At 47.1% G+C, this 17,070-nt stretch overlaps 1 protein-coding gene across 3 annotated transcripts in view; it reads left to right on the top strand.

Moving 5' to 3' along the window:
* The window catches only part of LOC115472368 (tetratricopeptide repeat protein 30A), a 146,958-nt gene that overhangs the window by 91,919 nt on the left and 37,969 nt on the right, over nt 1-17,070 (top strand). For all 3 annotated transcript variants that reach the window (XR_003942515.1, XM_030206623.1, XM_030206615.1), the window contains one exon: nt 14,992-15,202. Coding sequence is in view for 2 of the 3 variants with exons in the window: in XM_030206623.1 (XP_030062483.1) it covers nt 14,992-15,202 (211 nt within the window). In the remaining variant the exon portion in view is untranslated. The remainder of the gene's footprint in view (nt 1-14,991; nt 15,203-17,070) is intronic.

The raw sequence follows: 17,070 nt of genomic DNA, 5'->3' as shown, positions 1-17,070 counted from the left end.
GATGACAGTATATATAAGTAAAGCATTTCAGTGACAGTCTAACAGGATGGGGGTGGATAGGTGAGAGACAGGAAGAGTCGGGTGGATGAGAGACAGGGAGATATGCATGGAGATAGGAGGGTGACAAAGCAGTACAATTTTATGGTTTATAATGGGCTAGAAAACCCAGGTCTTTGTTAAGTCCCATCTGGTGGGTGTCAAAATATTTAATTTAATCATTCTGGCTTCAAAGGTCTTATGATTCTGTATTGTTTTAAAGTTCCCTTTCAGGATTCTTACCATGAAATCACTGGTACAGTGTTCTGGTTTTGTAAAGTTCTGCCCCACAGAGGTGACATCCTGATTGGTACTAGCATTTTTCATATGGTGTCTATGTAAATTAAATCTCTTCTTTAGCATCTGACTTGTTTCTCCATTGTAGCAGCCTTCGTTGCATTTTTTACACTGAATGATATATACCACATTGGAAGATGAGCACGTGAAAGATTCCTTAATGTTGAATATTTTTCCTTTGTGAATGACCGTGGGGTTCTGTGAAATGTTTTGGCATAGTTTGCAGCTGGATATATTGCAAGGCTGTGTGCCATTCTTATCTTTTTGAGTCTGTGTTGGGAGCTTACTTCTAATTAGCTTGTGTTTTAAGTTGGGTGGCTGTCAGAAAGCCAGTACTGGTGGGGATGGGAATATCTCTTTCAGTAATTCATCCTCCTGGAGTAGAAGCTATAGATCTTTTATAATTTTTCTTAATTTTTCCAGCTCTGGGTTGTATGTCACTTTAAGGGGGATTCTGTCTGTGGCTTTTTTTCTTTATACTGTAGCAGATTTTCCCTGGGTGTTTTGAGGGAGGAGGCAATATTCTTGGAGATTATTTTGGGGGTGTAGCCTTTCTGTTCGAAGGATGCAGTCAGGATTTCAAGATGTCTGTCTCTGTCCCCTGGGTCAGAGCAGATATGGTGCTATCTTGTGGCTTGGCTGTAAATAATGGATCTTTTTGTATGTGAAGGGTGGAAGCTGGAGTTGTGGAGGTAGCTGCATTTGTCAAACCCATCTAGATCATCAAATAGGAAGTATATGGTCCCACTTGAAGAGAAAGCTCCATCTAAACCAACTAGAACTCGGAGCATTTTTTTACACCATTCAAGCCTTTGTGGACAGCATCTCAGAACATATCGTACAAGTCCAAATGGATTGTCAGGTTATGTTCTTTATAAACAAATGGTGGTGCACTGGATCATTGTGCTTCTCCTAGGAATCACTGAGAATCTGAAATCTAGCAGTAACACTAATTATCTTTTTCATGTCTTCAAATTTACCAGGGCAACTGAGTGGCAGCAGTTGGGTCCTCATAAATGATATTTTAGACATTAAGGTCATCCAACATTTATTTCAGCATTGGGGTCATCCTCAAGTAAATCTCTTCATGGCAGAATAGAAAAAGATATGTCCAGCATTCTATTCTCACCATCTCAGCAACATTTGCCTCTCAGAGGATGCTTTTGCAGTATTGTGGAAGCATTGTCTTTTTATACCTATCCACCAATTCCACTGATACTGAAAACATTTCAAAAGGTATGCAGGGAATCAGCATGCTTAACTAATTGTGCCTAATTGACCAAAACAGATCTAGTTTCCTTACTTTCTGTGTCTGAGCCAGGAACCTTCTATAGTACTCCTGACTTAGCCATGACTAATCACTCAGTGAGGATGCACACTCATCAATCTCAACCTATAATCTTTTGCCCTATCAGCTAGATGTTGAGGGGTGTATTCGTAGATCTCCAATTGTCCATTGAGGTCACAAATATGTTACTGGCATCTAGAAAAAGGACTACTAGAAAGTCTTATTTTTACAAATGGAAAAAAGTTCACAGATTGGTACGTAGCACAAGAGAAGGGTTCTTTTAAATGTTCCATATGCAACTGGCTTCTCTATCTCCTCACTCTTATCAGATTCTTAACTCAGTAGTGCCACAAAGTTCATCTCAGTACCATAGTTGCATACCATGAACATGGAGATAAACAATCCATCTGGATGTATGAAAGTTCTCATGAACAGTAGGTCTCATGATAAAATATCAGTCAAACAATGGGCTCTGAGTCTGGTCCTCTCTGAATTCATGGACCCATCAAATCATTGGATTCAGCAGAGCTAAAATGTCTCTATTTTAAAACATGTTACTCCTTGCCATTACATCTGCATGTTAGAATTGGTGATTTGCAAACCTTGGTTCATTACCACCCTTATACACAGTTTTAAAATGATTGGGTAGTTCTGAGAACGCAATCTACTAAAGGTAGCATCTGAGTTCCACAAAACATTATACTACCTATTTTCTTCCTGTTGCTGCATATAGATCTACAGCAGCAGAGACTCCATATCCTGGATTTAAATGTATTTGTCTGATATATCTAAAGAGGACTGCATCACATAACACACTAGCACAGCTATTTCTTGCATACAATTCAAATAAAACAAGTGTCCAAGTTAAGAGAACTCTATTCACATGGATCGCAGATTGTGTTTCCTTCTGTTACACATGGAGGGGCATAATCGAACGAGGTGCCCAAGTTTTCTTGAGGGTGTCCTCGCAAGACGTCCCCGCGAAGGGGTGGGGAAACCCGTATTATCGAAACGAAATGGGCAGCCATCTTTCGTTTCAATAATACAGTCGGGGACGCCCAAATCTCCACATTTAGGTTGACCTTAGAGATGGTCGTCCCCGATTTTCGGTGACAATGGAACCCGAGGACGCCCATCTCAGAAACGACCAAATCCAAGCCCTTTGGTCGTGGGAGGAGCCAGCATTCGTAGTGCACTGGTCCCCCTGACATGCCAGGACACCAACTGGGCACCCTAGGGGGCACTGCAATGGACTTCAGAAAAAGCTCCCAGGTGCATAGCTCTCTTACCTTGTGTGCTGATGTTTTGTTTCTTACAACCTTAAGCTTGGGAGTCTCCCCATATGTGACTGTTGTGATCTTGCTTGTCCGTGGAGAAAGTGAAGTTGCATCCCTTTAATAGGCATTCTCAGAAGCCAGAGGTTTCTGAGTTTTGGGTGATGTCACCACCTGGAAGCGCCCGACACGCTGCGGAGCTGGAAATCAGCTTTAACCCGAATCCCTGAGGAAAGGAGTTTGAAACCTCCGGCGTCAGGCGCTTCCAGGAGAAGGCAGTCAGTTATTCATTTCTGCTCTTTGACAGCCTTGAGCACGGAGATTGTGAAGATGCTGGATAGACAAAGATAAGTCCAGTTTCTATGAAAGTCTATGCTATTTTTGAAAGAAACGGTTAATGACTGTAGCTGGTGAAGGTTGTTGCAAATGTATTATCACTATATGACACTAATAGCACGTAACACGATAAAAGAAGAGTAACCCTATGAAGGAAGTGCTGTACCACTGGGCAACAGTTCATTACAAATTGCCAAAAATTGTGGAGAATTCTGAGGGTACTCTATCAAAAAATTAATAAATATTGGTTTTGGTAGCAGTTGTCCTGGTTCTAATGATATATGCATATGACACATCATACATTACCTTCAGACCTTTAGTCAGACGTGATAGTATAGCAATTCTGAGTTAAATATAAACATGCTGTGCATTCACAGAAGTCCAAACTACCCTGCCCCCCACACACACTCACACAGACACACACACACACACAACAAATAGGTGTAGAGCATAACTAGGACATTTCTCCATGAAAGTCACAACAAACAAAATATATTCTTATTCTCTTGTCATCGGTGCAATAGCAACATACAGTGGTGGAAATAAGTATTTGATCCCTTGCTGATTTTGTAAGTTTGCCCACTGACAAAGACATGAGCAGCCCATAATTGAAGGGTAGGTTATTGGTAACAGTGAGAGATAGCACATCACAAATTACATCCGGAAAATCACATTGTGGAAAGTATATGAATTTATTTGCATTCTGCAGAGGGAAATAAGTATTTAATCCCTCTGGCAAACAAGACCTAATACTTGGTGGCAAAACCCTTGTTGGCAAGCACAGCGGTCAGACGTCTTCTGTAGTTGATGATGAGGTTTGCACACATGTCAGGAGGAATTTTGGTCCACTCCTCTTTGCAGATCATCTCTAAATCATTAAGAGTTCTGGGCTGTCGCTTGGCAACTCGCAGCTTCAGCTCCCTCCATAAGTTTTCAATGGGATTAAGGTCTGGTGACTGGCTAGGCCACTCCATGACCCTAATGTGCTTCTTCCTGAGCCACTCCTTTGTTGCCTTGGCTGTATGTTTTGGGTCATTGTCGTGCTGGAAGACCCAGCCACGACCCATTTTTAAGGCCCTGGCGGAGGGAAGGAGGTTGTCACTCAGAATTGTACGGTACATGGCCCCATCCATTCTCCCATTGATGCGGTGAAGTAGTCCTGTGCCCTTAGCAGAGAAACACCCCCAAAACATAACATTTCCACCTCCATGCTTGACAGTGGGGACGGTGTTCTTTGGGTCATAGGCAGCATTTCTCTTCCTCCAAACACGGCGAGTTGAGTTCATGCCAAAGAGCTCAATTTTTGTCTCATCTGACCACAGCACCTTCTCCCAATCACTCTCGGCATCATCCAGGTGTTCACTGGCAAACTTCAGACGGGCCGTCACATGTGCCTTCCGGAGCAGGGGGACCTTGCGGGCACTGCAGGATTGCAATCCGTTATGTCGTAATGTGTTACCAATGGTTTTCGTGGTGACAGTGGTCCCAGCTGCCTTGAGATCATTGACAAGTTCCCCCCTTGTAGTTGTAGGCTGATTTCTAACCTTCCTCATGATCAAGGATACCCCACGAGGTGAGATTTTGCGTGGAGCCCCAGATCTTTGTCAATTGACAGTCATTTTGTACTTCTTCCATTTTCTTACTATGGCACCAACAGTTGTCTCCTTCTCGCCCAGCGTCTTACTGATGGTTTTGTAGCCCATTCCAGCCTTGTGCAGGTGTATGATCTTGTCCCTGACATCCTTAGACAGCTCCTTGCTCTTGGCCATTTTGTAGAGGTTAGAGTCTGACTGATTCACTGAGTCTGTGGACAGGTGTCTTTCATACAGGTGACCATTGCCGACAGCTGTCTGTCATGCAGGTAACGAGTTGATTTGGAGCATCTACCTGGTCTGTAGGGGCCAGATCTCTTACTGGTTGGTGGGGGATCAAATACTTATTTCCCTCTGCAGAATGCAAATAAATTCATATACTTTCCACAATGTGATTTTCCGGATTTAATTTGTGATGTGCTATCTCTCACTGTTACCAATAACCTACCCTTCAATTATGGGCTGCTCATGTCTTTGTCAGTGGGCAAACTTACAAAATCAGCAAGGGATCAAATACTTATTTCCACCACTGTAAAATCCAACAACAAGCAAGCACATTGTGAATAAAACTTGAAGAAAATCTGAACTGTGAACTCAACATACATGTAGCAAACATGTCATACAACAGTAGTACTAATGGTATGAGTCAAACAGTGAGAACCTTACCTATTACTCGTGGGGGAATTCAGCACAAACTGAAAATTTTACGCACAGTATTTTAAAATTCTGCATTCTTCATTTGTAATATGTTCATGCAGAATTTCCCCAGTCGTAAGGCCTGACCAGTCCCCCAACTTTCTCCTTCCCCAGTAATATAACTCTTCTGGTTCCACCCTTCCCAGCTTTTTCTCACCCACTTCCCCTTGAATGTTTTCCCTTCGCACAGCTTTCTGCCCCCTTGTTTTCTGTCTCTTAGCCTTCAACCTCTACCTCAGGGGGTGGGCAACTTCAGTCCTCAAGGGCTGAAGACTGAGGTTGCCCATTTCTGCTCTACCTTTTCTTTCTTTCCTTGTTACCCACATTGCCGTATCTTCCTCCAGGACCCTCTTACATTAAAGAAGAAGCAAGCAGCTGCGTATCAGACCATTTCCTCCTCCGCTGCTGACCTGGGCTCAATTGCTTATTTGCACTATATAACTATAGAGAGTCCTGTGTGGTTCAAATAAGCAGTGGACCCAAGCCAGCAGAGGAGGAGGAAGTAGTCTGATGTGCAGCCGTAGCCCGCTTACTTCTTCCTTATGCTATTTGATCCAAGAGGGCAGGGTAAGCCAGGTGGGTCTGTCTGTGGATGTGTGCTGCAAGGGGAGGGGGATCAGAAACTATATGTCATTCCCCCCCCCCCACCCCTCTCTCTCTCAGACCCTTTGCTCCCCACCCTCCCTCCCTTATCCTTTGCCCTCTCCTTCCCTCTACTGCATTCTGTCTCTCTCTCACCGTTTGCTTCCCCTTCCCTCCCATTACTGGGTTCTGTCTCTGTCACCCTTTGCCTGCCCCCTCCCTCCTAGTACTGCATTCTGTCCCTCCCTCTTTGCTCCTCCCTCCTAGTACTGCATTCTGTGTCGCTCTCACCCTTTGGCCCTCTCCCTCCCAGTACTGCATTCTGTGATAAGTAGTAGTAGTAGTGTCTCTCACCCTTTGCCCCCTCCCTCCTAGTACTGCATTCACCCTTTGCCCCTCCTTCCTAGTACTGCATTCTGTCCCTCCCTCTTTGCTCCTCCCTCCCAGTACTGCATTCTGACTCTCTCTCACCCTTTGCCCCCTCCCAATACTGTATTCCTTCTCTCTCACCCTTTGTCTACCCCTCCCTCCCAGTACTGCATTCTATCTCTCACCCTTTGCCTACCCCCTCCCTCCAGGTACTGTATTCTGTTTCTCACCCTTTGGTCTCCTCACAGTACTGCATTGTGTCTCTCTCACCCTTTGCCCCCTCCCTCCCAGTACTGCATTCTGTGTGTCTCACCCTTTGCCTCCTCCCAGTACTGCATTCTGTCTCTCTCACCCTTTGTCCCCTTCCTCCCACTATTGCATTCTATGTCTCTCTCACCCTTTGCCTGCCCCCTCCCTACTAATACTGCATTCTTTCTCTCTCTCACCCTTTGCCCCCTCCCTCCCAGTACTGCATTCTCTCTCAACTTTTGCTGCCCTCCTCCCAGTACTGCATTTTGTTTCTCTGTCACCCTTTGCCCCCTCCCTCCCAGTAGTGCATTCATTCTGTCTCTTGCGCACTTTGTCCACCCCCCACACCCTGCCGTAGTCTTTCTCATCCTTTCCTGGCTACTCCTGTTCTGTCTCCTTCATTCAATTGTTTTCCATGATCAGAAGATCTGGTAGCCACACAGTTGAAGTGACTTCACAGTGATGCAACTGACCCGGTCATTCTGCAAGCTAATAAAATGTTTAAAAGTATCTACTAGCATATCCCTTCTTTCCCACTCATTGTATATCAATATAATGCATGTAACCCCGCCCCCTGACAGTTTGATGAAAAAAGCAAAAATGACAACTGAGGAGAGGGAGGGAGGGTCTGTATGGCTAGCAGATCTTCTATCCATAGAGAACTATCGTTACAGGTAAACAACTTTCATTTCTCCATGGATCAGAAGATCTGGTAGCCACACAGTTGAAGACTCCCAAGCTGAATAACGCAGGTTACAGACTGTTATAATTAATATATATTTACATAGAAATGTAACAAAATGTGTACCTGTGTACATGGAGGCAATCAGTTGTCCCATAGAAGAAGCCAGTACTGTATGCCCAAAAGTGGAGTCAGCATGTGAAGCAGTGTCCAAGCAATAATTCTTCGGAAAGGTATGTAGAGACTGGGTCTGTCTGTGGATGTGTGCTGCAAATGTCTGTAAATGATGCTATGTTCAAATGGGCTGTCGTAGCAGCCATTGCTCTCGGTTTGTGCGCGGTCACATATGAAGGAGATTGTTCATGAAATGAAGTGTGGTCCAAGTAACAAAATTGAATGCATTTAGCAATCCATTGTGACAAAGTTTGTTTTGTAACTGGAGAAGGAGTTGAGCGATTTAATGATAAAAACAGTTGAGATGGTCTTTGTGGAGATTGAGTTTGGTGAATATAAATTGAGAGTGCTCTGACACAATCAAGTGTATGCATTGTCCGCTGCTCATCAGATTCAGCAGGAGGAGGATAAAACACCAGCAGAAACAAGGCCTGATTAAGGTGAAATGTTGAAATCACCTTTGGTAAGAATTTTGGATGAGGACGAAGAATAACCTTGTCATGTAGAAATTGGGTATAATGAGGAAAATGTACCAACGCTTGGATTTCTCCAATACGTGTGACAGATGTTAATGTTATCAAAAATACGGTTATCAGTATCTTCCAATTGAGATACTTAAATTTCTCCGAGGACAAGCAGGCTGCTTGTTCTCACTGATGGGTGACGTCCACGGCAGCCCCTCCAATCGGAACACTTTTCTAGCAAAGTCCTTTGCTAGTCCTCGCGCGCCGATGCGCACCGCGCATGCGCGGCCGTCTTCCCGCCCGAACCGGCTCGTGTTCGTCAGTCTTCTTTTGTCCGCGCTCGGTACGGTCGTGTTACGCTGTTCGCGCCCCTTAAGTCGACCTCGCGCGTCTTTTTGACTTTTTCGCGAAAAAAAAAAAAAAAGGGAAAAGGATTTCGGAAGAAGGCCTTTTCGGTCTTTTTCCCCCTCCGGTATTTCCAGTTTTTGCCCCGTTAAGTTTCTTTCGTTTTCGGGGTAGGCCCTTTTGAGGCCTCGGGTCGAATTTTTTTCTTCCCATCTTTTTTGGTGCCTTACCGCAATTACGAGTTTTGATTTCGCCGGCGTGATTTTTCCGCCCATGTCATCGAAGTCTCCCAGCGGCTTCAAGAAGTGCACCCAGTGCGCCCGGGTAATCTCACTCACTGACAGGCACGCGTCGTGTCTTCAGTGTCTGGGGGCTGGGCACCGCCCGCAGGCCTGTAGTCTTTGCGCCCTTTTACAGAAAAGGACTCAGGTAGCGAGATTGGCCCAGTGGAACTTTTTGTTCTCGGGCTCTTCATTGGCACCGGGAGTATCGAGTGCATCAACGTCGGCAGCGTCAAGACCTCCGTCCTCGGCCGCGACTGCATCGAGTGCATCGAAGCATCGACCCTCTGCATCGGGGCCGAGACATCGGAAGGCTGCGTCGGCGTCGGTGGTACCGGGACCTCCACTTCTGCTGATGTCGTCGGACGGTGGTGCTTCGACTGGAGTGCAGGTGAGGGCTGTCCATTCCCCTGCTGGTGGCGGTGAGCCTTCGGGTGGGTCTCCCCTACCCTGAGGGCTCCTGCGGTACAGCCCCCCCCCCCCCCCCCCCGAGACCGACCTTCTTCGGCCTCGGCCCCGAGGAAGCGACGGCTGGATTCTACGTCCTCCTCGTCGGTGCCGGGAAGCTCCGGTGACATGCTTCATTTGAAAAAGTCAAAGAAGCATCGACACCGGTCTCCTTCCCGTGTCGGTACCGAGAGCTCTGGGTCGCCGAAGGAGTCGGCACCCAGTAGGCATCGGCACCGAGAGGACCGCTCACCCTCTGTTCAGGAGGTGTCGATGCGCTCCACTTTGGACAGCCCGGAACAGCCTCCATGCCCGGAACAGACTTTGACATCGACACCTGCATCGGCTTCCATGTCTTTCTCTACAGCCGCTCTGCACGAGAGTCTCCGGGCCATTCTCCCAGAGATCCTGGGAGAGCTGTTGCGCCCTTCCCCTCCGGTACCGGGGGTGCTTGCGCCTCTGGTACCGTCGAGTGAGGCGCCGGCTGGCCCCTTGCCCGGGGTGAGGTCTCCGACATCGGTGCCGCTTGCGGTACCGACTGCGGTCGCCTCCCAGGAAGGCTCCCCGACGACGTCGGCGGAGGGAGCTTCGCCGGTGCGGGTGAGGGAGTCTACCTCTCGACGCCCACACCGTGGCCGTGGTTCCACGGAGTCGAGCCGGGCACGGCTTCAGACACAGGTCCGTGAACTTGTGTCTGATACCGATGGTGAGGCCTCGTGGGAGGAGGAGGAGGACATCAGATATTTCTCTGACGAGGAGTCTGATGGCCTTCCTTCGGATCCCACTCCCTCCCCTGAAAGGCAGCTTTCTCCTCCCGAGAGCCTGTCTTTTGTGGCCTTTGTCCGGGAGATGTCTACGGCCATCCCCTTCCCGGTGGCTGTGGAGGACGAGCCCAGGGCTGAAATGTTTGAGCTCCTGGACTATCCTTCTCCACCTAAGGAAGCGTCCACAGTACCCATGCATCATGTCCTAAAAAAGACATTGCTGGCGAACTGGACCAAGCCATTAAGTAATCCCCACATTCCCAAGAAGATCGAGTCCCAGTACCGGATCCATGGGGACCCAGAGCTGATGCGCACTCAGTTGCCTCACGAATCTGGAGTTGTGATTTGGCCCTAAAGAAGGCTAAGAGTTCTAGGGAGCATGCTTCGGCGCCCCCGGGCAAGGACTCTAGAACCTTAGACTCCTTTGGGAGGAAGGCCTACCATTCTTCTATGCTCGTGGCCAAAATCCAGTCTTACTAGCTCTACACGAGCATACACATGCGGAACAATGTGTGGCAGTTGGCGGGCTTGGTGGACAAGCTCCCCCCTGAGCAAGCCAAACCATTTCAGGAGGTGGTCAGGCAGCTGAAGGCGTGCAGAAAATTCCTGGCCAGAGGGGTGTATGACACCTTTGATGTTGCGTCCAGGGCCACTGCTCAAGGTGTGGTGATGCGCAGACTCTCATGGCTGCGTGCCTCCGACCTGGAGAATAGAATCCAGCAGCGGATTGCGGACTCGCCTTGCCGTGCGGATAACATTTTTGGAGAGAAAGTCGAACAGGTGGTAGAGCAGCTCCACCAGCGGGATACCGCTTTCGACAAGTTCTCCCGCCGGCAGCCTTCAGCTTCTACCTCTACAGGTAGACGATTTTTTGGGGGAAGGAAGACTGTTCCCTATTCTTCTGGTAAGCATAGGTACAATCCTCCTTCTCGACAGCCTGAGGCCCAGGCTAAGCCCCAGCGCGCTCGCTCTCGTCAGCAGCGTGCGCCTCAGCAAGGCCCCTCGGCTCCCCAGCAAAAGCAAGGGACGAGCTTTTGACTGGCTCCAGCAGAGCATAGCCGACATCCAAGTGTCAGTGCCGGGCGACCTGCCGGTCGGAAGGAGGTTGAAAGCTTTTCACCAAAGGTGGCCTCTCATAACCTCCGATCAGTGGGTTCTCCAAATAGTCCGGCAAGGATACACCCTCAATTTGGCCTCAAAACCTCCAAATTGTCCACCGGGAGCTCAGTCTTACAGCTTCCAACACAAGCAGGTACTTGCAGAGGAACTCTCCACCCTTCTCAGCGCCAATGCAGTCGAGCCCGTGCCATCCGGGCAGGAAGGGCTGGGATTCTATTCCAGGTACTTCCTTGTGGAAAAGAAAACAGGGGGGATGCGTCCCATCCTAGACCTAAGGGCCCTGAACAAATATCTGGTCAAAGAAAAGTTCAGGATGCTTTCCCTGGGCACCCTTCTTCCCATGATTCAGGAAAACGATTGGCTATGCTCTCTGGACTTGAAGGACGCCTACACTCACATCCCGATACTGCCAACTCACAGACAGTATCTGCGATTTCAGCTGGGCACACGTCACTTCCAGTACTGTGTGCTACCCTTTGGGCTCGCCTCTGCGCCCAGAGTGTTCACGAAGTGCTTGGCTGTAGTAGCAGCAGCACTTCGCAGGCTGGGGGTGCACGTGTTCCCATATCTCGACGATTGGCTGGTGAAGAACACATCCGAGGCAGGAGCTCTACAGTCCATGCAGATGACTATTCGCCTCCTGGAGCTACTGGGGTTTGTGATAAATTATCCAAAGTCCCACCTTCTCCCAGTGCAGAAACTCGAATTCATAGGAGCTCTGCTGGATTCTCGGACGGCTCGTGCCTATCTCCCAGAGGCGAGAGCCAACAACTTGTTGTCCCTCGTCTCGCGGGTGCGAGCGTCCCAGCAGGTCACAGCTCTGCAGATGTTGAGATTGCTGGGCCACATGGCCTCCACAGTTCATGTGACTCCCATGGCCCGCCTTCACATGAGATCTGCTCAATGGACCCTAGCTTCCCAGTGGTTTCAGGCTGCTGGGGATCTAGAAGACGTAATCCACCTGTCCACGAGTTTTCTCAAATCCCTATATTGGTGGACGATTTGGTCCAATTTGACTCTGGGACGTCCTTTCCAAATTCCTCAGCCACAAAAAGTGCTGACTACGGATGCGTCTCTCCTGGGGTGGGGAGCTCATGTCGATGGGCTTCACACCCAAGGAAGCTGGTCCCTCCAGGAAAGCGATCTGCAGATCAATCTCCTGGAGTTACGAGCGGTCTGGAACGCTCTGAAGGCTTTCAGAGATCGGCTGTCCCACCAAATTATCCAAATTCAGACAGACAACCAGGTTGCCATGTATTACATCAACAAGCAGGGGGGCACCGGATCTCGCCCCCTGTGTCAGAAGGCCGTCAGCATGTGGCTCTGGGCTCGCTGTCACGGCATGGTGCTCCAAGCCACATATCTGGCAGGCGTAAACAACAGTCTGGCCAACAGGTTGAGCAGGATTATGCAACCTCACGAGTGGTCGCTCAATTCCAGGGTAGTGCGACAGATCTTCCAGGTGTGGGGCACCCCCTTGGTAGATCTCTTCGCATCTCGAGCCAACCACAAAGTCCCTCAGTTCTGTTCCATGCTTCAGGCCCACGGCAGACTGGCATCGGATGCCTTCCTCCTGGACTGGGGGGAGGGTCTGCTGTATGCTTATCCTCCCATACCTCTGGTGGGGAAGACTTTGTTGAAACTCAAGCAAGACTGAGGCGCCATGATTCTGATTGCTCCTTTTTGGCCGCGTCAGATTTGGTTCCCTCTTCTTCTGGAGTTGTCCTCCGAAGAACCGTGGAGATTGGAGTGTTTTCCGACCCTCATCACACAGGACGAAGGGGCGCTTCTGCATCCCAACCTCCGGTCTCTGGCTCTCACGGCCTGGATGTTGAGAGCGTAGACTTTGCCTCTTTGGGTCTGTCGGAGGGTGTCTCCCGTGTCTTGCTTGCTTCCAGGAAAGATTCCACTAAGAGGAGTTACTTCTTTCTATGGAGGAGGTTTGCCGTCTGGTGTGACAGCAAGGTCCTAGATCCTCGCTCTTGTCCTACACAGACCCTGCTTGAATACCTTCTGCACTTGTCTGAGTCTGGTCTCAAGACCAACTCTGTAAGAGTTCACCTTAGTGCAATCAGTGCATACCATTACCGTGTGGAAGGTAAGCCGATCTCAGGACAGCCTTTAGTTGTTCGCTTCATGAGAGGTTTGCTTTTGTCAAAGCCCCCTGTCAAGCCTCCTACAGTGTCATGGGATCTCAATGTCGTTCTCACCCAGCTGATGAAACCTCCTTTTGAGCCACTGAACTCCTGCCATCTGAAGTACTTGACCTGGAAGGTCATTTTCTTGGTGGCAGTTACTTCAGCTCGTAGAGTCAGTGAGCTTCAGGCCCTGGTAGCCCAGGCCCCTTACACCAAATTTCATCATAACAGAATAATCCTCCGCACTCACCCTAAGTTCTTGCCAAAGGTTGTGTCGGAGTTCCATCTGAACCAGTCAATTGTCTTGCCAACATTCTTTCCCCGTCCTCATTCCTGCCCTGCTGAACGTCAGCTGCACACATTGGACTGCAAGAGAGCATTGGCCTTCTACCTGGAGCGGACACAGCCCAACAGACAGTCCGCCCAATTGTTTTTTTCTTTTGATCCCAACAGGAGGGGAGTGGCTGTAGGGAAACGCACCATATCCAATTGGCTAGCAGATTGCATTTCCTTCACTTACGCCCAGGCTGGGCTGGCTCTTGAAGGTCATGTCACGGCTCATAATGTTAGAGCCATGGCAGCGTCGGTAGCCCACTTGAAGTCAGCCACTATTGAAGAGATTTGCAAAGCTGCGACGTGGTCATCTGTCCACACATTCACATCTAATTACTGCTTGCAGCAGGATACCCGACGCGACAGTCGGTTCGGGCAGTCAGTGCTTCAGAATATGTTCGGGGTTTAGAATCCAACTCCACCCCCCTAGGCCCATGTTTATTCTGTTCCAGGCTGCACTCTCAGTTAGTTGGAAAAATTGTTAGGTCAATCTCAGTTATGTCCTCGCCGTTGCGAGGCCCAATTGACCATGGTTGTTGTTTTGAGTGAGCCTGGGGGCTAGGGATACCCCATCAGTGAGAACAAGCAGCCTGCTTGTCCTCGGAGAAAGCGAATGCTACATACCTGTAGAAGGTATTCTCCGAGGACAGCAGGCTGATTGTTCTCACAAACCCGCCCGCCTCCCCTGTGGAGTTGTGTCTTCCCTTGCCTTTGTTTTGCTACATATGGGACTGACGAACACGAGCCGGTTCGGGCGGGAAGACGGCCGCGCATGCGCATCGGCTTGCGAGGACTAGCAAAGGACTTTGCTAGAAAAGTGTTCCGATTGGAGGAGCTGCCGTGGACGTCACCCATCAGTGAGAACAATCAGCCTGCTGTCCTCGGAGAATACCTTCTACAGGTATGTAGCATTCGCTTTACCGTCTGGGAGCCTGTTTTTATCAAATCACATATGTTGCCCTCATAAAATTGGAGCACTATTAGAAATGTTTATAGATGTCCTATTATAAAATTACTCCCACATGTGTATATTATTAGTCATGTATGAATGAAGCTGTCCTCTTCCAGACACAGATATTCCCTGGTTTTGGTTTCACCAATGTTCTCCTGCTGGCCTAACTCCATGTCATGAGATGTTAATCCAATCCTGGTTTACTTGATTTTTACACTTGGTTTGCTAGCTAACTTTCCATTTCAGCACAGCCTTGTTTTGCTTTGTAGTTAGAAAATAAGGGCTGTCGGAGTCTTATGACCATATGGAGTTAGATTGGCAGCTCTACATTCATTTATATTGTCACAAAGAAGGAAGGCATTTGTCTTATTCTTGCTGTCATAGAATGCTGTTCATTCTGCCAGAATGACTTTACTTCTATGGGATTACTATGGGACTGAAGCTGGGTGGAGTCTTTCTTCTGTGGTAGTATCGCTTATATGAAAAATAAACCCTCTGGTAGATCTTGATTTCCAGTACTTTTTCAAGGTGTTTTTATATCCAAAATATATTAATATGTGCAAACTTTTTCAGGTATATCCCAGTGTTAATGGCACAAGCCAAAATCTACTGGAACTTGGAGAATTATCAGATGGTGGAAAAAATCTTTCGCAAGTCTGTAGAATTCTGCAATGAGCACGATGTGTGGAAACTGAATGTAGCTCATGTTCTTTTCATGCAGGAGAACAAATATAAAGAGGCTATTGGCTTTTATGAGCCAATTGTTAAAAAGAATTTTGATAACGTGAGTATATATTCTGCTATATTGTGTTATTAAAGATGTTTCAGTAAAATTGTGGACTGTGCTTTAAATTATTTATTTATGTATTTATTGGGTTTCATTTACTGCCTTTTTGAAGAAATTCACTCAAGGCGGTGTGCAGTAAGAATAAGTCAAACATGAGCAATAGAAAATTACAGCAGTAAAAATATTCCAGTAACAATACAAAGTATGGCATGGGGAAAATGTATTGAAATATTTTCTTACACTTGTAGTGCAAAAAAAATGTATCTTTCACAAGGAGAGTTTAGTATGGGAACCCACACGTGTAGGTTAAGTCATAGAGACTTGCACGGGCATACCTTCTAACATTAGCATTGGTTTAAGTCCTAAACAAGTTTTTTTTTTTTAATCATTTTTATTTATGAACCACAAAAGAATGATACCGCTAGCTAAAAAGGCAGCCCAGTGGTAGTTTCCATCCCCAGCATGCGTCAGATCTGGCATTAAAATTTTTCTGTTGTTGTAGCACCAGTGTGTACCCGGTGGTAATGACTGCCCAGTTACCGCCAGGGTAGTGCGGGAGTCCTTACCACCTCAGTGGATGGCAGTAAGTGTTCCCACCCAAAATGGATGCGTGGCAAGTGCTTCACTTTCCACACACACATTTCTTTAAAAAAGAAAACCCTGCCTTTTACCTGCTGCTGTAATAGGGGCCTCAGCATGCGTCAAAAACACGCCAGCGCAGGCCCCCTTTTGCTGCAGTTTGGTAAAAGGGACCCTTTGTTTCTTAAATCAATGAAGTAATAATTTATAAAACTGTGTTAATGTTTACTCAGGTTCCCTTTGTCTAATATTTTATTTAAATATCAGAAACCATTCAGTGTGACATATATGCAATAACAGGAGAAATCAGGAGGGGTAAAACTATTTCACATCACTGTAGATGTTTTTGAAAACATTTTATTAATTGTGTTTATTTTTATTTGTTGTACTTGTATCCCACATTTTCCCACCTATTTGCAGGCTCAATGTGGCTTACAATGTTCCGTTATGGCGTTCGCCATACCACAGTAAAAGATAACAATAGGAGTTACATAGATAACATGGATGACATAATAGAATTAAGCAAACAGATATAGGAAGAAAAAAATTCAGAATATAAGGTACAGTGGTGATGTGTTACATTTACAGTTATTGATCGTTGTGGTATGTCTTGTTGAAGAGATAGGTCTTCAGAGATTTATGAAAGTTAATTAGTTCATAAATTGTTTTTAGGTTGAGTGGCAATGCATTCCACAACTGCGTACTCATGTAGGAAAAACTAGATGCATGTGTTACTCTGTATTTTAGACCTTTACAGCTGGGGAAGTGAGGATTAAGGAATGTGCGGGATGATCTGTTAGCATTCCTGGGTGGTAAGTCGACCAGGTCTGACATGTAGGTCGGGGCCTCTCCGTGAATGATTTTATGAACTAGTGTGCAGATCTTAAACACGATATGTTCTTTAAGTGGAAGCCAGTGTAGCTTTTCTCTTAGGGGTTTTGCACTTTCATATTTTGTTTTTCCAAATATGAGTCTGGCTGCAGTGTTCTGGGCTGTTTGAAGTTTCTTGATGAGTTGCTCTTTACAGCCAGCGTAGAGTACTTTGCAGTAATCTAGGTGATTTAGCACCATTGATTGTACCAGGTTGCGAAAGATGTTCTTTGGGAAGAAAGGTCTTACTCTTTTCAATTTCCACATTGAATGCAACATCTTGGTTGTATTCTTCACATGACTTTCGAGTGTAAGATTTTGATCGATGGTAACTCCAAGAATTTTCAAAGTATCTGAAACTGGAAGAGATAAGGTTGATGTGGTTATGGTGGTAAATTTGCTTGTGTTATGTTGTG

This window comes from Microcaecilia unicolor, chromosome 1, assembly GCF_901765095.1.
Source record: "Microcaecilia unicolor chromosome 1, aMicUni1.1, whole genome shotgun sequence".
NCBI classification, from domain to species: Eukaryota; Metazoa; Chordata; class Amphibia; order Gymnophiona; family Siphonopidae; genus Microcaecilia; species Microcaecilia unicolor.
The sequence above is the reverse complement of the archived record's forward strand: the minus strand, read 5'-3'. Positions and strand labels throughout refer to the sequence as shown.